At 47.1% G+C, this 23,786-nt stretch overlaps 1 protein-coding gene across 1 annotated transcript in view; it reads left to right on the top strand.

The window, feature by feature from the left end:
* LOC142774241 (polycystin-1-like) overlaps nucleotides 1-23,786 on the top strand; it is a 36,952-nt gene that overhangs the window by 10,002 nt on the left and 3,164 nt on the right. Inside the window, exons 2-9 of the mRNA XM_075874630.1 lie at nucleotides 774-963; nucleotides 1,575-1,763; nucleotides 3,036-3,283; nucleotides 12,362-12,540; nucleotides 13,011-13,129; nucleotides 14,165-14,296; nucleotides 16,929-17,137; nucleotides 21,533-22,451. Coding sequence (XP_075730745.1) covers nucleotides 774-963; nucleotides 1,575-1,763; nucleotides 3,036-3,283; nucleotides 12,362-12,540; nucleotides 13,011-13,129; nucleotides 14,165-14,296; nucleotides 16,929-17,137; nucleotides 21,533-22,451 — 2,185 coding nt within the window. The remainder of the gene's footprint in view (nucleotides 1-773; nucleotides 964-1,574; nucleotides 1,764-3,035; nucleotides 3,284-12,361; nucleotides 12,541-13,010; nucleotides 13,130-14,164; nucleotides 14,297-16,928; nucleotides 17,138-21,532; nucleotides 22,452-23,786) is intronic.

Genomic DNA, 23,786 nt, shown 5'->3' with positions numbered 1-23,786 from the left:
GAATGGTGGTGGTGGTAGTGGTTAGAATGAAGAGGAAAAAGGCACCTAATTTCTGTCTGCCTTCAGGCGACACGGCGCAGTGCCTTATAGGGGTGGGGGGAAGGAGGGATAAAAAGAATAGAAGGAAAATAGACGGAGAAGAAGACAGCCAACGAGAGAAAAAGAAGGAGATAGGAAAGTGGGGATCCGGTCGAAGCAGTCCAAGGGCGGGGTGCCACAATGCGAGAGCTGCACGGTGTCAGGAGACTGCGGAGGGCGAACCAGTCGGCGGGAGCTACGCTGATGTCGGAGATCGCGAGGGCACAACCGCCCAGCTTGAAACCCTGCGAGCGAATCGCCGGAATGCTCAGTGTGAACGCGGCCTTAGAGTGCCAAGCACAATTGATTTTCCAAAGTATGGGCGGCCGGCAGAAAACACCCAGACATACCACGTTTTCCAGGAAACCGCGATAAGGATATGGTGGCCCACAACATCATCGTAAAAAGAAAAAAAAATTGAAGTCTTACTAGAAGCTACGTCTGGTGATAAGTAATGATAAAGTGTTTCTTCAAGATATGCGCTTTCAGATGGGCTGCTCATCGCCGGTCGGCCAAACACCTTTGCTTTGGAAGATGGAATTGTCGATGCTCGTGAAATAACAGCACAACGCGTCGCGATTTTGCGCGGCTCAAGGCAACAGTCTCTTGTGCTATAACATTCTGCCTTCTTAACATGTGCTTGCTGTTGGATTACACCACATCTGTACCTCGTGTTCGGTATGAATATGCTGCAGTAAAAACCAACTTCTGCGCAGGTACGAGCATACTAAAATTCGAGCCCGAATCGACGAGTTCCAGGCAATCTTGCTGGCCCACCCTCAGCACGTCAACGTATCTCTCTACGATGCCTACTACACCTGGGGCGACATCCTGGCGCTTCCTGGGCCGTCTGCCTACGACCATGTACCTGGCAAAAGTTTCACTGTAGGCCACCCCAGTTTGGTGATTGAATGTCCGTTCAACACTTGTAAAAGACGGCTTAGAAGTGAGCTGTATCCCTAGGCATGCGCAGAATTTGCCGTCAAGAGGAGGGGGGGGGATGCCATTCCTATTATGCCAATGTATGGGGGCTGGTCTTGCCCACTCCCGAAGTCGCAGCCTCACCTTCCCTACTATGCAATGAACGAGGCTGTCCCAAGTTTATATTTCAATCATCACATATCTGAGTGGCTCGATAGTTATGAATCGCGCGTTCAAGATCTTTAATGCCGTTTTTTATTGAGCGTGTAGCGGTGCTGATTATTTCTCAGCTGTGCGTGCGATTACTGAAATCGCAACTGCATGCCGCTCAATTGGTTTCTGAGATGACCCCATAGAATACTGCAATTACGATACTTTCACGTTTGTTTTAATGTGATTTCAAGATTCGACTTAAATAACTCATTCGAAATAAAGGAAGCACTCTATAAACAAACTGTCCGCTACGGCAAGATGTGCGTCCCCCTTCTGATTTTTTTTTCAAATTTACGCCAGGGTGTAAGATACACGAGAAGAAGATTCGATGTGGTATGAGAAAAGAACGCACGCAAATGCAGGTCAAGACAGTGACCGACGGCTCTGTCACACGCTACCGCAGTCCGACACTGAACCACACGTACGCCTTTGCGGGCGAGTACTACCTGACGGCGTCTCTCCGGCCTCGAGTGGGCCGAGACGTGCAGCTCTTCAGCATCACGAAGATCACAGTCGTCGACGAGCCGCATGTCTGCAGACCTCGGCTTCAGGTGAACGCTTTCACCCTTAAAAAAAAGAATAGGGTGTTTTAGAATAGCGCACCACGAGCCCTTGCGGTGCGGTCGCTGCCACTGCGCATGCATCGTAACGCGAGTCACCGTTCGCGGCCCGCTCACAGAAAATCCGAAATAGCGCGTGGCGATCGCGGCCCGCGAGGCCCGCGAAGTGCTGTAGCTTCCGTGCATTTAGGTTGGCGGTCAGGGCGAAAGTCCCTAGACATTTCCCTAGGGGCAGCAAATGCTATTCTAAAACTGATATGGCGCCCGCTATGCCCGCAGCGCCTGCAAACTTTATTGCAAAACTCCCTAGTGTTGGGAAAGCGCTTGTAACCGCGAGCGACGATTGTGTGGTGTTCCAGTGGTTATCACTGAGCTCGTCTGCTGACCCGCAGGTCACACGGTCGAATCGCGGCCGCATTTTCGATGGAGGCGAAAATAGCTGAGGACGGAGTACTAAAGTTCACGTTAAAACACCCAGGTGGTCGAAATTTCCGGGGTCCTCTACCGAGGCGTCCCTGGTAACTGTATCAGGGTTTTCGAATGTTGAAGCGAATTCTTCTTCTTCTTCTCTACCGAGGCGTCCCTGGTAATTGCGTCAGGGTTTTCGAATGTTGAACCGAACTCTTCTTCTTTTTCTTCTTTTTCTTCTTTTTCTTCTTTTTCTTCTTTTTCTTCTTCTTCTTCTTCTTCTTCTTCTTCTTCTTCTTCTTCTTCTTCTTCTTCTTCTTCTTCTTCTTCTTCTTCTTCTTCTTCTTCTTCTTCTTCTTCTTCTTCTTCTTCTTCTTCTTCTTCTTCTTCTTCTTCTTCTTCTTCTTTTTCTCCTTTTTCTCCTTTTTCTCCTTTTTCTCCTTTTCTTCTTTTTCATCCTTTTCTTCTTTTTCTTCTTCTTCTTCAAAACACCTACGTGTTCAGCTTTTATATCGTACAATTCGCGACACTCCCCACAAGCCCATGCATCGAAATTCTAAAAAAAAAATGATTGGCTGAAATATCGGAGGTGTGCTCATTGAAATACCAAACGCTCGACACGAAAACAGCGCTGCGCGCAGCTTCCGAAAATTTTACGCAGAAAGGGGGCGCTCCCGTGCATTGTAGAATTGCTCTCACATGGCTCGACAAATGGCATGCAGGCCTCCGTAAAATCGACCACAGAATTGCCGGTTTTTCGGAGGCAGTTTCCGAACTGGTACATTTAAATAAATTTGTGGCGTGTTAAGCAAACACTGACCTTTCCATGGTGATCTGGATGGACCTTTCTGGCAGGTGGACGGCCTGGGCCCGTGCGGACGTCCGGTAGCTGTGAGCGCAAAACGTCCCGCGTTGGTGTGGGTGCGCTCGCGGGTGCCCGAACGCTGCAGCCAACCCCTGCAGGCGAGCACCAACGTGCAGTTCGTGGTCCTCTATGCTGGCGAGACGAGTCAACCCCCGCTGGTCCAATGCAGCGGTAGCACGAACCCACCCGAATCGTGCTTGCGAGGGGACTGCATCTACAGGGTCACCATTAGCAAGGAGTGAGTGCGCAAAGCACAGAAAAAAAACAAAACGAATTCGTGTGCATGTGGCGGCGCATGTCTATCACATTCAGTTTATTTGATTGGACGTTAGTACAAAACTAACTGGATTCCCAGAGAAGAGAAGCGGGGTAGGGGGAGGCAGAAGGTTAAGTGGGCAGATGAGATTAGGAAGTTTGCGGGTATAAATTGGCAGCAGCAAGCACAGGACCGTGTTAACTGGCGGAACATGGGAGAGGCCTTTGTCCCGCAGTGAACGTAGTCAGGCTGATGATGATGATGATGGTACAAAACGCTGAAAGAATGAGCCAGTAAAAAGTACTAACGACAAAGGAGCGAGGAAGTGGCACACACGTGGACTATTCTCGGCGAGAGCTTTTCTTGACAGTGATGTGAAAGCTATAAAACGCATGCCTGCTACCTCGTCACAAAATAGTACCTAAGTTTATCAAAAATTTTCTCATTAGCTTCACTGAAAGAAATGCTACCTTATTTATAATGATACCTAAACAGTTGTGGCAAGTGATATGCTGAAGACGATTGTTCACTTTGCGAAAATTCCTTTGCTGTTTTTTTTTTGCATTTCTCTGACGGCACCGGCATAGTTTTCCAAAATAAGCCTTACGCCTATGACGTAGTGGGTCGGTGTGCGGCCGCAAACGCACAATTTGGTGATCCAGAAAAAACATACTTGTGTAATATGACACTAAAATGTAGACCGAACTATCGAAATATTTTTTTTTCATTTAACATTTGCCTGTACATAGTTTTATAAACGGCTTAACGATGCCAGCAAGCGAAGCCGCAATCAGCCGAAAGCTGCCGTATAACTTGCTCAGCAACATGAACGTGCGGAAGCCCGCCTCCATAGCTTTCGCACCAATGTAAGAATGAGTTATCGCTGAGCATAGACGTTGTGAGCAGCGGTAAGAGGGAGGTATAAGTAGCTTGCTGTTTGCCAAGTGAAGGATGTTATCCGAGTTGGCGATTCTGCTTTCGGCCATGGTAGTGAACGGACGCAGGATGCAGGGCTGCGTCGGAGCGGCTTCAGCGGCCCTTGAGGGCCGCGGTAACGGGTCAACTGAAGACCAAGTGATTCTGCCTCATCTGCCAAAAAGACGCGTTGCCTTAAATACTGTGTTTTTGCACGGAGATGTTCGAGAGAGACCCTACAGGATTGAAGACTTCAAAGACGCGTTGGGCCCTACTGGAGTGCTAACGGACGTCATAGCACTCGGAGCGTACCAGATTAATCACGTCTGGGCGGTTACACTGAACGGAGAAGACGCGACGAAGAAACTGCTGGCCTTCAAGGAACTTCAGGTGAAGGGACACCGGTGTCTCATCGTTGATCCCCAGGACCGGCAGATAAAACGGCGGCTTCATTGGCTGCTTTACAGAGTCGCCGATGAGGATGTGCGGACGGCGTTTGCGGCCTTCGGCAATGTTGTCGAAGTGAATCGAGGGCGCTGGAGAGTTAACGGCGTCAGCGACAAAGCGTCGACGACGAGAACCGTGCTACTCAAGTTAAACAGTGGAGTTACGGTGGAGGACCTTCCGCACCAAGTGCGCGTTGCAGGGGAAATGGCCCTAGTTGTGGCGCCGGGCAGGCCTATGCAATGCTTGCGTTGCAAAGGGACTGGTCATGTATGGTGAGACTGCAGGGTGTCACGGTGTTCAATTTGTCGGCGATTTGGACATCGCTCAGTGCGTCCGGTCATATGCAGCAGTTACGAGCGCTGCAACGTGCGATGAGATCGAAGAGCAGACAATGGACGCCGCTGAGGCGGAAGACGCGGCTAAGGGGGCAGGAGACGCGGCTAGTTCTCTGGTTGAACGTGGGCCGGTTTCGCCTGAAGATTATGATACAGCGTCGGAACCCGAAGAGAAAGAAACGGCTAAGGCGGACACCAGCCAAGAGAATTCCACTGAAGACGCACAAAGCCAATTGGTGGACATGTCGACGCAAGCGGCGAGAGGACGCGACATGCCAGCGCACGGAATGACCCGCGGGATCAACACGAGCTCGGTGGTCAAGCGTTCGCTGGAGCAATCTGTGGGCACTGCTCACGAGAGCAAAGTTGAGGAACCACCAGCGAAGGCGACACCGGGGCGGCGCTTGGGCCTCAGAGCGAGGTCCAATCTACCTGTGGACCGACCGGTTGGCACTCCAAGGGACCAGCAGCCAACTGATGCCGGACCACCGGATGGCCCCGGAGACGTCTAGCAGGGAGCTAGACGTACACGGTAAGCACCATGCTCCGGGCCTACCACCTCCTTTTTTTTAGTGAGTAACGATGGCTAGTCACTGGGCATTGAGCTTTGCAACCTTAAGGCCAAACCTCATAAGCGCGAAAATGCACGCGACAGCGACAAGCGACGCGACGTAGATTGGCTTCGCGCGATCAGTCGCTAGTGCAGGCAAACCTCATTCACGCGACGGCTTCGGCGAGCAAATTGCACTGTTGCTGGCATGAGGCCGTCTACTCGCACCGAGAAAACCGCGTAGCGAGCGGTATGCAATTTAAAAATAGGATATATTGTTGTGTAATGAAACGGAAAGTGTTTATTATTGCCTTGCAGCACTTTTTATATGCACATGCGTAATAAACATTGCGTTATTTCTTGTTGCGCATACGTGACTCGGGCAGGGTCACGTGCACCTATGTAGTCTTTGTCTTTTCCGGTATTTCGCTATTGGCTGCTTGAGCCCAGCACTTCCGGGCGATGAGCGACGGTTTCCAAATCTAGAGAACCGAGCGATCACGCGAAAACGGGCACGCGACACGTCGCGCGAACGCCCTGCTTCGTCGCTCATAGCGTCGCTCGTCGCTGTCGCGTGCATTTTCGCGCTTATGAGGTTTGGCCCTTAAATGTCCGAGGTTTGGCCTCCAGGAAAAAGCAGGCTCAAGTGTATCGCTTGTTAATTGACCAAGATATTGACGTGTTAGCCGTGCAGGAGACAAAAGTGGAAGGTGAGGAGGAGACCCGGAGCATGATGCTGCGGTTTACGTCTAAATATTATGCCATAGTTAGTCACGCAAATGGAACTTCGGCCGGTTGTGTGCTTGTTGTTAAAAAGATTCCGGGATTGATTGTTGAAAGTCACTTTTCTTGTGACTCTAATAGAACAGTGACTTGTGATTTTAGTACTAGCGATATTGAATGGCGCGTCATTTGTGTCTATGCGCCGAACGTGGAGGCAGAGTGAGAAACTTTCTTTTCGTTAATTAAGCAACATTTACGGACACCAAAACAACTTGTTTTATTGGGGGATTTCAATTGTGTACTGATCGCGAAGGATAGAATTAATAACCGCCATGTGCGAGACAGAAGTGTTGAAGTGCTGTATGACTTGCTGAATGAATCCGACCTGGATGATGTTGCGGAGTGCCTCGAAGCAGGTCGCGAAGTTCGATTTACGCATTTTCAGGGAACCAGTCACGCATGTCTTGATAGGATATACATGGCAGGGGAGACGCTAGCTAAAAGCAATAGTTACACAGTCTTACCTGTCTCTTTCTCTGACCATTGTCTTGTACAATGCAACGTGGGACTTAAACAAAAAGAGAACAAATTTAGTTGGGATTTATGGAAGTTTAACGCTAAACTACTTCGGGACGACATTTTTAATTATTTTGTGATTGAGGGAATTAAGAACAATAAAGTGATCGGAGCCTGCAATTTTGGCGAGGAAGGGGAGCTTTTGAAGCAAAGCGTTAAAATGAAAGCCATATAAAGATCTAGTACTTTAAAATATCAAGAAAGAATGAAAGAAAATGAACTCAGAACAACGCTTAAGAAATTGATAGCATTGGAAAGCAAGAAGCCCGGTGCATATAAGGAAGATATTCGAACGGTGAAACAACAAATTGAGCTAGTAAAGCAGGAACGCTACAGAGGAGCCCTTATTCGAGCGAGAGCAGAGGCGTGGGCTATGGGGGAAACTCCTACCAAGCGCGCACTTGGAATCGAGAAATCACGAGTGCGTCGTAATCACATCGACGAAATAGAGGGAAATGGAATTCTGCTAAATACTATAACAGCACTGTCGCTGAAGCTTTCTTTCGGTATTACAAGGGTCTCTTCGCAGCCGCATTAGTAGATGTTACGAAGTTCAAGGACACTTTCTTGAGGCGGATGCCGCAATTATCCCTCGAAACGAAAGAAGCGTTAGAGAGTGCTATAACCATTTCTGAAATTCAATATGCAATAGATAGTCTCGCCACTAAGAAGTCGCCGGGGCCTGACGGTCTCGGTGCGATGTGGTATAAAGCTTTTAATACAGAAGTTTCACCAGTGTTACAAGCTGTGTTCAAGGAAGCCTACGCCATCAAAGCGTTACCACCTTCATTTGCCGACACGCATACTATTATAATACCTAAGACAGATGACAAAGCAAAATTAAAACTTGTTTCGGCATATAGGCCCATTTCGCTAACCAACACTGACTACAAAACACTCATAAAAGTATTGGCAGGTAGATTGCTGTCCGTAATCACCGGAATAGTTGGGGAGCACCAAACGTGTGGCATCAAGGGGCGCTCAATATTGATGAACACACTCACAATGCGATGTGTCCTTGAAAGTTTCGATGCTTTTAATTCTCATGTTGCGATCCTCCAGCTTGATTTAGAAAAGGCTTTTGACTGCGTCCCGCAAGATGTGTTATTCTCCATACTTGAACATGTCAATGTCGGATCGGTGATTACAGAGGGCATAGTTTTGGCGTATAAGAACTCTACTACACGACTAATTATTAACAACATCCCGGGGTCTCCCATTAGGCTGGAACGTTCTGTACGCCAGGGCTGTCCGGCAAGTCCACTCTTGTTTGCATTGTACATAGAGAGCTTATGCTTGGCCATAATAGAAAACGAGACCATCCGTGGTTTCAGACTGTCTGACGCCGAGGTAAAGGTTTTGGCATACGCTGATGATGTAGCAGTGTGTTGCACCACCAAAGAGAGTGTAGAAGAGACAGTTGCCGTTGTTAAAAATTTTGGAGAAATTACAGGAAGTCGGGTTAATTGGGGAAAGTGTCTGGGGTTGTGGCACGGAGACTGGACATCAACCCCAGATACCTTTGCTAACGTTCACTGGTTTAATACTCCAGTAAAATATCTAGGCGTGCCTTTCCAGCACTACAAAGACACCAATGATTACTGGACTGAACAAATAAAAGAAACGCGCGAAAGGACAGCGCAGTGGAATGGCAACTGTCTCTCAATGTTTGCCAGAGCCACTGTATGCAACATATTTTTAATGAGCAAATTATTGTATGTGATGCAGATTTTGTGTTTCTCACGGGTGCATGTGCAAAAGCCGCATAGGATATTTGCTGTGTTTATATGGGGGTCTACTTGGGAAAAATGTAGTAGGACAAATCTGTTCCGAAGTATAAAACAGGGGGGACTAAGCCTGTCGCATCTGTTCGTGCGACAACTAGTTAATCGTTTTATTTTCTTTCGAGATGTTCAACACCCCTTTTTAAGAACGGTATGCCAGTTCCGCCTTTGTCGTGTTCTGCCTAACTTTGTGGTTAGCACCGTAAGCATGCCGGGAGCTACGCGAGGTTTCTTTAAGGAAGTTGCGGACAATGTCTGGTTCTTGTCAGTTCGGTTTTCCAATGAATACCTTTTTTCGGTCGGGCGAAACAAATTGCATAAAGACATATGCGACATGATTTTTCCAGTTCCTACGCATAGGTTAATTAATAGCGGGGGTGAAGGCAATATTGTTCTTAAGCGTGTTAAGAAAATGCAAATTCAGCCTAGTGCAAAAAGATTTTTCTTTAAATTACACTCCGGAACACTACCAGTTCAGACTTCTTTAAAGATAGAGGAGTTTATGTGCCATGGGGTACAAACTGTTTGATCTGCCGAAAGCCGGAGACAATAGATCACGTTTTTCTGCATTGTTGGGAAGGGGTTTACTTCTGGGATGTTTTACAGAAAACTCTAAAAAGGAACTTCCCTTACATTCACTGGGTATCAGGTTTTTTAACAGTGGAAAAAGAGGAGAGACTGCCTTTTGATCTTATAATGCTGCTTGGCCTCCATTGTCTATGGCGGGCAAGAATGGCCGGTTACTACCGTGACCCTGACAGGCGTCCGGCCCGTATGCTGTTCCGCGAAAGCATTGCTCAGTACATTGATATACTCAAACAACAAGATTTTGTTCTGGAATGGCTCTCCAGGGTCGAACCCCTGGTGAACCTCAAGGAATTTTAGCACTGTAATCACTAATAGTTCCGCGACTGTTTTGTCATCACTTCTGTTTGTATGTTACTGTTTACAGCGACTTATATTGATGTCTGTACCTTGTGCAAAACCGGTAATAAAGGAAAAAAATATCCGAGTTGGCTCAGTGGCTAACGGCTCGCTTTCACGACGCAGAGGTCCCGCGTTCGAATCCGCACGCGGGAGGTTTTTTTTCTAGATTTTTCTTTTTTACGTTTTCTTATATATAGATACTTATACATATATGGTGCATGACACCGACGCCGACATTGACGCCGGCGGCAAAATCCAGCCGAGTGTATCTATATAATTGCTATCGCAATAATATATCACGCGTTAGGCGGGTATAGATGAGTTTTGATCTATAGAGCTGACGCGAGCACTGTGAGCAAATATTCCGGTATGTTGTACGATTCAATAACAAAAAGACGTATACTTGCAAACCAGCGCGCACACAACATGCACGCAAAACGAAAAGGGCACATGACGAGTGCCATCAAGTGTGTTGAAACAAAACTGAACTGAATACTCGAAAAAACCAACGTGGTGACTGCGCAAGAATACTGAGGTCACGTGAAAGAAATCACTAAGAGTGCGTTTCTGGCAATCTAGCGCAAAAACAGAGCGTTAAAATGTGCAGTCACCACATCGCCGTTTTGACGAAGAATGTTTCCCCTATTTACGAATAAGAACGAATGACGTTTGGGCGTTTCGATTGTTCAGACTACACCGAAAATCATAGCGTGACAGCAATTAACGCGGGACGACGATGTCATGAATGTCAAGATTGAGCTGGCTTGACAAGAATGTAAAAAATGAGCTGACTAAGTATTTTACCCATACCTACGAAGGCTTTTGCGCAGGAGAACGAATTCTACAAACTACAATAGCGCAAGACGCGGAGGGTTTGCGATGTTTAACTGAGAGAGCTTCTACCGTTGTTTCTCTAGAGTTCGTCTAAAATGGCAGCGCAAACTGTACACCTGCTTATATTGCAGTTAAGGTGGTCTAAAGTTATCACCATCATCATCAGCCTGACTACGCCCACTGCGTGGCAAATGCCTATTCCATGTTCTGCCATTCAAGCCAACACTGTGCTCGTTGTTACCCCTTTATACCCGCAAATTTCTTAATATCGGCTGCCCATGCAACTTTCTGTCTCCCTCCCAGGTGTTTTTCTTCTCTTTGAGTCCAGTAGGATTAGGATATTGTAAGTAGCCGGCGGATCTAGCCTTACATAATTTGAAGGCAATTGCCCGCCCGCGGGCAATTGCCCTCAAATTAGCGAAGAAAAAACAGCGGTTTTTTCTTCGCTAACTGTATACATCTAATGTCCTTTTTTTGTTTGTTTTTTAAGCAAGCACAAGCAAGTTCTTAAAAAAATCGCGCATAGCTCTACGTAAGCCTGCATAAGCCGGCGGACTCTGTGCTATTCCACATGCAGTATTGTGCCGGTATACTCTACCTCGCTGCACCATACCCCAACCATAAGTGCCCCTCATCGCCAGTCAAACACAAGGCCTTTAGCAGTCAAAAATTTTGAAAAAAATCGCGACACCTGTTTCCTGAAGATCGAGGGACCATACGGAAACACAATATCAGTCACACCATCACATGGCGAGCCTGAAGTAAACCTCAAGTGAACCTCGCCGTTCCTTCTTAAGCTCACGACACTTAAGCAAATAGTGTTCTATATCACCGTTTTCCTTGCACATCGGGCACAAAGGCGTCGCGGAGAGTCTCATCTTGTGGAGCCATGCTGGTGTACGCACTGATCCCGTTCTTATGCGATGAAGCAACCTCTTACCTTGATAGCGCTTTTGTCACACATGGCTGGTGAGGCGTCAGCCATAACGAGTAGCCATGCACTGGATTCGCGAAAGGAGCTTATGCCCCATGAATTCACCACCGCGAAAATGTTTATGATCTCCCCAGTACGAGCGGAGTTACAAAGATTCGTCGCGCACTGCACTTTGCATTGTTTCTTTTATAGTGTTGACGAAAGCGCTGGAAGTTAAGCAGGGAGGAATGACATGGAAGGAAAAATAAGTCATGCGTGTTTCGGGACGTAGAGTACTTTTTCTTTTTTTTCTTCGAGTATGCAGCTTTGCACAAAGTGTTATTTCGCGCGCATGCGTCGAGAAGTTGCGGTATTCCACGTCGGCCCCAGTAATGACAGAGCGCGCCATGTTAAAATCAGCTAATGCAATGAGTGTGAGCAGTGATCTTTGAGCTCTTAGCGCCATTCGTCGAGGGAAGAGAAAAAAAAAATTCAGCTAACTTTGAGAATTTGTCGCGAATTACAGGCCGCGTGCAGCGCTACAATATTTGGCTCAAGTGCTTTCAGTACACCGATCGGCAATGTTTTCCGATCATGTTCAGAAAGATTTACAGGGCCCGATCAATAAGCAGCAGTTATCCCGCCTACACGATACGGGCCTAGCCCATGTCAGTTTATTCTTCTTGATTTGAACTGCGATATACTTAGCACCCGTTTATTCCCTGACCCACTCTGCTCTCTTCATCTCTTTTATTATGGTTCCACGTGTTTTTCTTTGCATTGCTCGCTGCATCGTCGCCAGTTTAAGAGTTAGCCTTCTTTGTAAGCTTGCACGTTTCTGTTCTGGACATAAGTGGCTGTCAGATGCAGCAGCTATTTATTTTCCGACTGGGCGATAGGGGTAAACTACCATACTAGAGTAGCATTCTATAGGGAAGACTATAGAGTGACAGCAATTGTAGGATGCTCCGCGGCGCACCACAGCTCCGTCGTCCACTGCGTCACAGGTGAGTTTTAGGGAGTCTAAGGATTTGCAATTTTTTTCTTATGACGCAGCTGCCTTCGCAAGGGTGAGATGGCTAAGGTTGTGCTTCGTCAGATGTGGCGCGGCAAGACAGATGTTCTGATCGAGTCCCTGGCCGTTGGCTACCTGACGGCCACTGACGGCGTCGTCTACGCCTCAATCGACGGGGCGCCAATGGCCTTCCTCTCAGACGCCGAGACGCTAGTACTTAGTAAGCCTTCTTTAATTACGTCCCAATAGCGATTGTGTTTCCGAAACGACGTAGGCGACAAATACACTACACTCTGACATAAAGCAGGCAAGCGACGATACGATGCTGTACGCATAGCAAAAAGTGAACAAGCTTTACAGCGACGACAGGTCGGGACCAATGGACGCCTGATGGCAGAAAATTGCCAGTGATCCCGCCAAAAAAGTACGTGCATAAAAGTCTTCGTTACTTTCCTCTTAGAAGGCAGAACACAGTTTCGGAAGCGAAAGCGCATGAATTTGGTATTTTACGGCCTCATTTGGGGATGCAATTCGTATCCGGTAAAGGCCCATTCTCGCTGCATATGATTGCCATCAGACCATCCAACAGCTTCAATGAGAAATCATTTTTTGTCTTTTTTTTCACGGACCGAATAAGCTTTCCGTAATAAATGCTCCTATGAAAAACTAATCGAATCGCGGCTGTTGCAGATGGCAGCGGTTCGGTGCACCTCGAAGGCGCACCCCTGTTCTTCAACTGGAGCTGCGAACAGTGCGACAAAAATGGATCCTTGTACCAAGCATTCGCCAAGAAGCGGCTGGATCAGCAGGTATTCGATAACAGAGCCCATATGGACTGTCATAAAGTCTGCCACACGGATCTTGAATTTCAGTGGCAGAGACGGAGTAGGCTATGAAATCAGCAAGCGAGCACTCGACTCTACATAGGACAGCTTACAAATCAGCCAAAGGAATACAGTATGTGCCACTGGTAGCTGGAGCAAGCATGGAAGCATCAAAGAAGTGGAAATGCTTGAGAATTGCCCCGAATACCTAGCGGTCCGTTGTTTCATTCTGCTAATTTCACAGTTGAATTTTCCCGCGCCTACGCGGCAGTTTGTTTGTGTAAGAACTGGAACTTTCTGACAGCCCATGATATCGAGCAGCGGAAGCAATGAATGCTGCACGATTTGTCCAGTCACCATGTTGTGCGCCAACACTGCCAAAACACGCGACCCGGCGGCGCTTCCAGACAGACAGAGATCCCGCTAAAATGTAATCAAACCGAGTTCCTGTCCATTCGGCCAATCTTGTCGGAGCAATCTGTCCTGCTTCAAGGAAAGACAGCCACCCTGGATACACTCCGAACCTTTCGGTGGAAAGGTCAAATCCTGCTCTCCTTACAACATTGGAACATACTTTCTCTAAAAAAAAAAAAAAAACATTGCCCCGTCGCAGTGGTCTAGTGGACAAGGTACTCGGCTGCTGACTCGCAGGTCGCGGGATCGAAACCTGGCTGCGGCGGCTGCATTTTCTTTCGATGAAAGCGGAAACGCTGTAGACTTGTGTGCTCAGATTTGGGTGCAAGTTAAAGAACCACGAATAGTCCACTAGGTCGACTGGCCTGGGGTGCCAAATAACCACTAGGTGTGCCAATTCCCGGAGCCCTCCACTACGGCTTGTCTCTTAATCATGCTTTTAGGACGTGAAGCCCTCCATATCAATCAATCTAAAACAGATATTAAAGTTTTTTCCGACTCCGCTATCATAATTCAATGTGATATCTTTGCCGACGTATATACGCGTTGCGCACTGAAGCGATGTAGGCAAACGGCATAAACACGAGTGTCTTCGTATGTACACAGGTTATCGAGATACCGGACGAGCTGCGCTACGGCGTGAGTCAAGAGTACCGCTTCGTGCTGCACGTCAGCGCTGATGGCCACAGCGACAGGGCCACAATAACCGTGTGGGTTCCCGCGGACGAGGACGATAAGGTACGCAGAGGTCTTCGCGCAAAGCCTTGGCGTGCGTCCCATCTGCTACGCAGTGTAAGGTGTGAGCATAACGGCCAGTAAAGCTTCATTGAGTCACTATATGAAGTCATCATGCATGAAAAGCAAGACGAGAGTTCCTGGTAGGAAGAAATGTGCTATAAATGGGTGAAATCTACTACAAAGGGTGTACGAGAACATTAAAACCTAGATAACTTAGTGAATCTCAGGATATCACTCACGTTTTGCTTAGTCAGAATGAAGAACAACAAGTCTGTACATTAGCCACCCATCGAAAAGCGAGTAATTTTGATAAAAGTTGTGCACAGCACAAATAAACGTAAATTTGGTTTTAGCTTCATTCTTTAGTCTCAGGACACTATCTACTGGAGAAAAAGTATCGCAGCTATGCACTATGTGTACTAAGCCTGCAGGAAGCGAAGAGCTAGGCAGCTAATTTTTTTTCGCCATTCTTTCCTGTCTCTCTTTTTATGTCTCTGCTTATTTCTATTCTTTGTTCCTGCTTCTAATTTTCTTTCTCGAGTTATCTACCACTCTCTCTCTCTCCCTCTCAATTCCTCGCTTCATCTTTCTTTTTTTCTTTCTCCCCAATTCTTTCCCTCTTTCCTTGATTATCTATTTTTATCTCTTGTGTTGCTCTTTCACTCATCAATGTTACTGTATTCCACTCCGGACAAATCGGTGAGCGTGTTTTGGGCATTAATTGATGGTACGCTCATGGAGAGCTCGTGGCCATCTCATTCGCTTGATACACACGAAAGTTGGGGTTGCGCGATGCGACTGTAAGGTGAACACACCAGACAGGTGGCAATGAAAACATGATGCCCCGCATGGAATGAAGAGCATGACTCAGATACCACACTTACGGTGAGCTCGATGTCGTTTTTCTCGCCCGATATACACCAATATTGGTGTTGAGTGACGTGACGGACTGTACGGGGAATACACGCGAAAAGCGGTAGTATGAAAATGATGGATCTCAAGTCATTCATGGTTTGGTCATCACGCCACGTTTGCGATGAGCCCACGGCCACTTCGCTAGATTGATATGTGCACAAAAAGTGGTACTGCGTGATGCGTGCAGTATGAGGAGCCTGTATGGCAGACGGTATAACATGAAAATATTGACACGCATAAGACGTGTGCCAGGAGTTACTTGTACGCTGCTCCTCACTTGATTCTCTGAGTGTGTGGGATCTGCCGGATTTTTTTTTTCACAATGGTGCGAAGTCTTTTGCATGTAAGGCATAACTGCGATCGTTGCCTTTTGCGCCTTTTCACTGTGAGGCACTGTAAGGCGCCCTCATTTTAACCATACGATAAGGTTCTCGCGAACATCACGCGCCTCAGGCTTTTTGATAAGCATACGTGTTTGGCGGATGCCTGGGTATTAATCTTTTTTATTTGGGATGTGTGCGTCTATAGCTTTACGCTTTTGATAGAAACTTCAGTTTCTGGTAGTGCATCATCCTATCTCCTTCATGCATAGAGAAACATACATAAAGAGTGGACCCTCCCGTAGGGCCCTGCGGCCCAGCTACTGCGCTGCTTTCAGCACCACGAGTGGTTGGTCAGACCCGGTAATGTTATCAGCATAAAGAAAATAACCATTTTTTTTCTTTCCGGTGCTGTGATTTGAACCCGTACCCTCATGCATCGAAGGAGAGGGTCTTTACCACTGGGCTACACGCCCATGCGTCCACTAAGGGAATACACGTACAGTACATCTAAACTATATTGTGCCTCTTTGTGCAAAACAAATGCAAAAAGACAACACTTTCTAGTAATACGTCACTGTTTTCTGTTGTAAAGCATTAAAAGTCCTAAGCGTAACATGATGCAGAGCCAATATGGAAAATTGCACAAATTAATAAAACTTCTTCCTTACAAAAAATTGACGTCAAACTGGGGTATTGTTGTCCTCCTGAGGAGCCTATTACATTTCTTAATAGAGGAGCACGCCATCTTGCAGTTGGTCAGACTCTCTCTCGCTGGGCCACGAAAAAGCACCAGTGGCCACTCTTTATATAGTATATTTCTGTATGCTTCATGCCTCTGTGAGGTGTCTCTTTCGCGCTCTTTTTTCCCCCCCGAACGTGCACTAAATAGTATTGCTACGTAAAATGACCCAAGCACGAGATGTGGCGTTTTACAAGTTACCTTTACGCTGCTGCACCCCCCCCCCCCCGCGGTGGTCTAGTGGCTACGGTACTCGGCTGCTGACCCGCACGTCGCGGGTTCGAATCGCGGCTGCGGCGGCTGCATTTCCGATGGAGGCGGAAATGTTGTAGGCCCGTGTGCTCAGATTTGGGTGCACGTTAAAGAACCCCAGGTGGCCAAAATTTCCGGAGTCCTCCACTACGGCGTCTCTCATAACCATATAGTGGTTTTGGGACGTTAAACCCCACATATCAATCAATCATTTACGCTGCTGCATAAAGCATCGAGCATGATGAAGCGCAGTATACGCACAGTGTACAGACCAACACTCTTCCTGTCCGAGCATTGATGTGTCAGCCACGTAGGAGTACAGGCTTAACTGGCGTTCGTTCATGCGGTATTTTGCTGTATTATGCGAGGAAAGCTTAGCCTGCCTCCGATGTGACGCACGCAGATGGTGCTGTCATGTCCTTGCTGCGAGTTCGGCGTCTTGAGCAGCGAGGATTTGGTGATAGAGGCGCGGCCGCAGCGCACCAAGGTGTGGGACACCCGTTACCCGCTGGTCACGTGGATGATAAGCGGCCCCGGTGGCTGGCTCACCGAGCAGCGGGGGGCCGTGCTCCTTCTGCCAGCCGGAAACATCTTCAGGTCCGGGCTGTACAGGTACCGTGCAGGCTGTCATTCGTTTTAGCCGGTATTCTCAAACAAACCAAGTTCATGCTTGTCATAGTGATAAATTCGAGCAAACGTTGTTAACAGATCGTGCTTGGAAGGCGAGGCCACTCACAGACTGCATTCGGTAGTCCATAATACACTTACACTTTTTGGGAGCCACGTCCACCGCCAGACAACCGTAATAGCACCACGTGCTTAAAAAAATGAGCAGCACGAACCAGGCCCCTTCGTTTCTGCCTCCTCTCTCAGCAGCTGCAGCAGTGCCCCTAGAGTGTTTATCGAGAAACTATGGACACAGACATACCCTTTCCTAGCACACGGAAGAGGGTATGCCGTTGCGGCGCCTCCTTCTAAGCGGTGTTGTCGTGGACATAGAGTTTCCCAAAATTAACTAGAGGGCACTCAGGCTCTGCGATCGTTCAGCGACCATGGGAATGATGGGTAGTACACACATTTGTCTAGTCTTCGTACTTGCGGGTGGCGGATCGTACTTGCGGGTTCGTTTATTACTGGTTACGGTTTTGTTTTGAAAGAAAGAACAAACCCTTTTGAACTTAGGGACTTGATTCAAAATGGTAAGCTTAAAAAGATTAGGTTGTGAAGCGCAAACAGTGAACATTTGCTGATTCATGTTTTCGTAAAAAAACAGCTCCAAGCCACACGTACACACACGGAGCCAGAAGCAGGCCAGAAGTACGAAAATTAGACAAATGTGTGTACTACCCATCATTCCCATGCTCGCTGAAGCGCCGTGTGTTGCAACTCCCATAGACACTAGCGCCAGAGTTCCCTCTATGAAGTATTGTTGGAAACTCTATCATCGTGGAAACTAAAGAAAACAAGCGACAGAGTACAGACAAGATGGCGCTTCCATGATAGTATCCAGCGCAACTAAGCACAGGGAAAGGAGGAGCCTGGACGGTGACAAAAACGGCGCTACTTTAGTTGTTTCTAGGGGCTTTACACGTGCTACGCCAAGGCGATGCGCAGGGCCCACTCGCAAGTTTCTAGATGCGGCAGCCGTGGCACAGACAGGACAGCGGTCGACGGCGCATAGTTTCCTATAGCTACACTGGAGGAAACTCTCATGCTTGTGCCTATGGGAGCTGCAACACGCAGTGCTCCAGTCGGCATTGGAATGATGGGTAGTAGACACATTTCCACACATTTCCACATGTCCACTCTTCGCACTTCCTGCTTCGCTTGGCTTCGCATGGTTCGGAGTTGCTTTCTCTCGAACCGACCATCGGCAACTCTTCAGCAGTGGCTCTTCACCACACTTGACCTTTTAGGCTCACCAGTTCAAATCACGTTATAAAGTTCAGAGATATTTGTTCTTTGATTTGAAACCAAACCAAAACGCAGCAATAAACAAAGCCACAAATACGTTCAAAGTCGGCCAGCACGAATAATGTGCAATGTGATCACTCGTCGTTCCCATGGTCGACGAATGATCGCTGCGTAAAAGTCACGTGCTGTTGTAACTTGATTCATGGCTGCGCTAAAAAAAACAGGCAACGATGAGACTATTACGACGGTCGCAAACTACCAACTTTATTATGGCACGCTAAAGCAAATCTTTAAATAAACAAATCTAATAACACGCTCTCTTTTACGCCCCATCATGACAGACTGGAAAATTCACTCCCGTTGTGGCTATCTTTCATGATATGGTAAAAGGAAGCTTTGCTACCAAAGAATTGGCAGAACCACCAGGCCGAGAAAACTAAAAGTTACAAGTAAAAATCAAGACACTATGTGTCGTTCAGGCAAAGCTGTCTAAACATTAAAGCTTTTTTTTATAGCAAAGTAAAAGAAGACATGCTTGCGGAATGGCCAGATTTCTCGTTAATAGAATAGGCTTAAACTACTTCCCCCTTGGAACTTCTTACTTGATTTACACAAAACAAAAACTGTATTTGAAGCTTGCTGTGCTTCTGCAACGCTTGCAATCAAAGTGCTAATGCCCCCTCCCCCGGTGTCAGTTCATCCCGCCAAGCTATGACCTTGCATTATTCGATGGGTACGGGTATTTAAGATACCACACCTGATGTACGTTGCGCGAACGCTTTGGCGGGACATTTGTTGCAAGTCGGGGGCTTTTCTTCTTGAATCATCACGCATGCTTTAGCTAATTTGCGCATATTTGAAACAATGCTTTAGCCTTCTGTCAATGGGCACCACTCATTAGTTCATTCCACCAACGCATATCTGATTTCGGCACTCACATACTAGAACGTATTGAAAAACGGGCTATTAGAGAAGGACGAACGTAATATTGGAGACCGTAATGATCCGTGAAATATTTATACATGCTATGAATTGTCAAATAAGCCCCAAAATATATTGTATTAAGACGGTAAGTTGGGCGAGTTCGTTAGGATCTATCGTGAACTTACTTACAGCGCAACACCAGAAAAAATACAGGACAGGGAATAAACAACAGTTGTGAGTCAGCGCCGTGTTTTTTTTCGCTTTTACTCCTTGCCTGTCCTGTATTTTTTCCGGTGTTGCGCTGTTTCACGATGAAGCCCAAGAACGAATGAAAAATTCCACACTTGGCACGCCGAAAAAGCAAGCCTGAATACGCTTATTTAAATACGACTGGCAACACTGGGCACGACCATGAGTGCTGGTGGTATTCTATACTGGGTAGCAAGAGAAAGGACGTCCATACTCTTCCAAACTACTAGTCTGATAAGCGCGCGCAGGAGAAACCTTGCTCCGTGAAGGCGGCGCTTCGTGGAGGCGGCAACATTGAGAGCACGTCCAGCACGAGACCGTCGCGCCATCTCGCCACTGATAACAAAAACACGCTTAAGTATCGAAGCTCTGTGGACTGCCGAACTGTGTGGGGTGTATATAAATGGTTTGCCTTTAGCACATCAGGCAACTTAATGTTTGTGGCGTAGTGGTTAACTCCGCGCGCTAAGAATCGAGAAGGTATTGGTTCGATTCCGCGTGTGCGATTTTTGCCTTCTGATTCTTTCTTTGCAATCTCTTAGTATATATTTTCTCAACGTCACTTCCGTGACGAAAGTACGTCAGCGAAGCCGTAATGAATCCCGGCATAAAAACATTTTCGTGTTAAAAGAAGTTTGTATTGCGGAGTACGTCCTTGCTGGCTTTAACGTTAACTACTTCTATTTGATATCAATGCGCTAAGATTACGCGCAGGGCGTGAATAGTAAAGTTTATTTTAGAGCTTATGCGAGCACGCTGGAAGGTTGGCTGACAATTTTTTTCAAAGACGACGTGCTTTGCGATGACCAGATTAGCAATGGTCGACGCTCTTTCGCTCGTATAGGAAACAGCGCAAATTGATTGTATGCAGGCTTATTTTATGAGCGCCGGTTAACCGAAATGAGGCGTTACTTCTTGACGACGTCGACTAACGCTTTCATCAATTCCACCGCCGCGTGGCAATGTTATAACTATTTGTGTAACTCCTACTATTTCCATAACTATAATCCACTTGACTTTAGTGTTATGTCTAGTTGATGTTGAGGAAATATTTGAACTACCCTGGGCATGCTCATATTATAACGTTACAAATTGCATTTTTCAATAGCCAGTGAACTTAGTTTGTTGTCTTACTTTAGCATGTGAGCTTACGATACATCAGACAAGGTCACTAGTCGAAACGTTGGGTACTAGTCACAGTCCAGTACAAAAATATTGATCTATTCAAATTTATCGAGGCGTCTTAGAATTCAATTGGAAAGTATCACATGGGATTCAACTCTTGCGGTAGAATTTTGTATCGTATCATGATAGAATTTCACAGTATTTATGCCTAGCCTTATAATATTAGCTGAATGTGCATGTTTGGAAGGCGGTAGGCGTTATGCCAAGGAAATGAGGGCATCTGAACGTGGTGCCATTTCTCGGCGGTAGATGGCGTCTTGCCTTAATTGAATGGAAAACGGGCAAAAAATGCATATTTAATAAAAAGAGCTAGTTATCAAAAAAAAACTTTGGGTTCTATAGAGCAGAGACCTTCTCGAAGATTTTGGTAAAATCGCAGTATCTCACTACCGAGCGGGTGTCTTCTCAGGGCATTTCAATATCGCCCGTTACAAATAAAAGAGGCCTCATTGTAAAACATAAAACCATCTCGGAAGCCACGTGGTTCGTACTGCCCTACTACATTGTTAAATCAATACAATGTTCAAATAAGGCTTCGCTGTATCACACTACGAGTCATTTTTGATAACTAGCTTTTTTCATAAGATAAGACTTTGCCGATTTATTTTTGAGTTACGACTCCCCATGCCTGTCACCGATGAGAGATGTCACTACTTGATCATGCCCCCAAATCCTGGTGACGTTGAGTGTAGAAGCTGTTCCAGAGCTGTGCATGCTGTTAAAATGCGACTGCAGGATCTCGGCAAGTGCTTGGAACAAGAGACCCTTCGGAGACATCCGCTATGACGTCACGACCGAACTTTTCGAGAGGCAGGGCTTGAGAGAGCAGAGCAACTTCCCACCCGTCAAAGGCCGTTGTCAGCTGAGTCCACATAAAGGCATCCCCGTCAAGACCGTCTTTCACGTCGACTGCGTGGGCTTCGCAGATCCGGAGGGAGGGACGCTCAGTTACGGCTTCTACTTCTGCAGCCATGCATCCGACATGTTCGTGGGCCTGGAGCGTCCAAAGCCCTGGCTGTTTTGCACGCACATCAAGTCCAGCATCGACGACAGCACATTTACGGGCGTCCTGCCACCCAGCAACGTATCCAATTGCTCGGTGGTTGTGTTCGTCAACGACGACGTCGGCCAGTCTGTGTACGACGCGATACCGGTCGTCGTAGAAACTGGCTCTTGCAGCGACGTGACCCCGGAGACTGTGGAAGAGTACGCGAAGAAAAGCCAGCAGAACAGCTCGGACGCCATCCTGTCGTACATCAAAAGTGCTTCCCTGTTGCTCAATTCCAACTTTTACAAGGAGTGCGAGCGTAACGGGAGCGATGTGAACCGCGCCTTCTTGGATGACTACGTCGACTACCTGAAGAGCAGCAACGTGAGTACAGAGAGCGAGCTGTTCAATGCGGTCAGCGTGATCCAGGAGCTCGTGCCAGACAACGTGAGCTCCGCGACGGAAAACACGACTAACGCGGTGATCGAGTTGATGGACAGCTATGCGAGCACCTTCGTGGAGCTGACTTCCGACCAGAGCAAGTGGAGGATCGCGGACTTAACCGCAACCATCGGGGAAGATCTCATTCAAGGCCTGACCACGTTGCTGGATCTCAAAGCTCCAACGCCGCGGGAAACGCCAGCAGAAGTACCAAGCAATTTTCACGTGAGTAACTCTTGTATCACACAACAGTGGCCACGAAAAATTTGTTAAACATTGGTTGCGTGCACGAGATGACTTTTCGAACAGGAAACATGTCTCCTTCATGACTATCAAGTGGTTTCATTAGCACTAGCTTGGACTGGCTTCGTACGCTCTCCTCCAATCTGAACAAAAGATGGCGAAAGAGCAATTGTAGGTGCTATAGGGGCCGCTTTAAGATAATGTATGAATAAAACAGCAGAGGTAGTCAGAAAAAAAATAGAAAAAAAGATGTAAAGGAATAGGAGGAGGTTTATACGTGTCGCTAAATCACGGTCATCACAAGTATCACCACCTAAGCAATGGTAGATATGAAATTCCTGGAAAGAGGGGTTAACTTTCAGTTGTGTCCCTTGTGTATGCGCTATAAAGAACAGATTGAATGCCCATTAGGAACAAATATACCTGCTGGGTGAAATGTATACTACGTGTGAATGAACTTGGTATATTTTGTCTCTTGCAAACCGGAAGTTAGCCTGAACTTCCGGTTTGCGAGAGACACACTATTTAAACCTGCGATCCGTCCCCGAGGGAGCGAGAAAATTAGGTGGGTGGACGAGATTAAGAAGTTGGCAGGTATAGCGTGGCAGCAGAAAGCACAGGACCGGGTTTTTTGGCGGAATGTGGAGGAGGCCTTGCGCCGACAGTGGGTGTAACCAGCCTGATGAAGTCTCAAGTACACGGGCATCAAGCGTTCTCGCCTTATTCGAAAATGCGACTGCCCGGGTCGAGATGTAATACAGTGACCAGTGATGGATACAGTGGTCAGTGAGCGAGCACCTTAATCACTAGATCACTGTGGTGGGCAAACGTGATAGCTGACAACGGAGTTTTGGGCACTGCTACAGGTGTGGTTACAAAGTTTAGAATCTGTGCACTCAAAGCTAACGTCACCCCCACTGTATACGTGTCTGCACAAAAAGCAGTACTGCACAATAGGGCAAGGCCCTTCTTCGACGAGGAAGATTTATCGTGCTATGCTGTGACCATGGACGAGCAAACGTGAGACACTCACGCTCACTCGACGAAACTCACACTATTAATAAATAACAAACGTGCAGTTCAAGAGCGTGGTGAGAAATATATTTGCTGTAAATGAAAACATCCGCCTCCTCCTCTAGAAAAAGAAAAAATGACAAGCGACTTGAAAATTCTTCTAGTGACTCTGTGGAAAAAGAAGCCCTCATACGCTTATTATAAGCGGAACGGGAAACTCAAATAAAGGAGCTTCCCCCACCGATTGTTTTTTCCACTACGTGATGCAACTTGGCATCTTGGTTGGCGCGCACGTTTTACAGA

The sequence above is a fragment of the Rhipicephalus microplus genome, chromosome 10 (genome assembly GCF_043290135.1).
Source record: "Rhipicephalus microplus isolate Deutch F79 chromosome 10, USDA_Rmic, whole genome shotgun sequence".
Taxonomy (NCBI): Eukaryota; Metazoa; Arthropoda; class Arachnida; order Ixodida; family Ixodidae; genus Rhipicephalus; species Rhipicephalus microplus.
The sequence above is the reverse complement of the archived record's forward strand: the minus strand, read 5'-3'. Positions and strand labels throughout refer to the sequence as shown.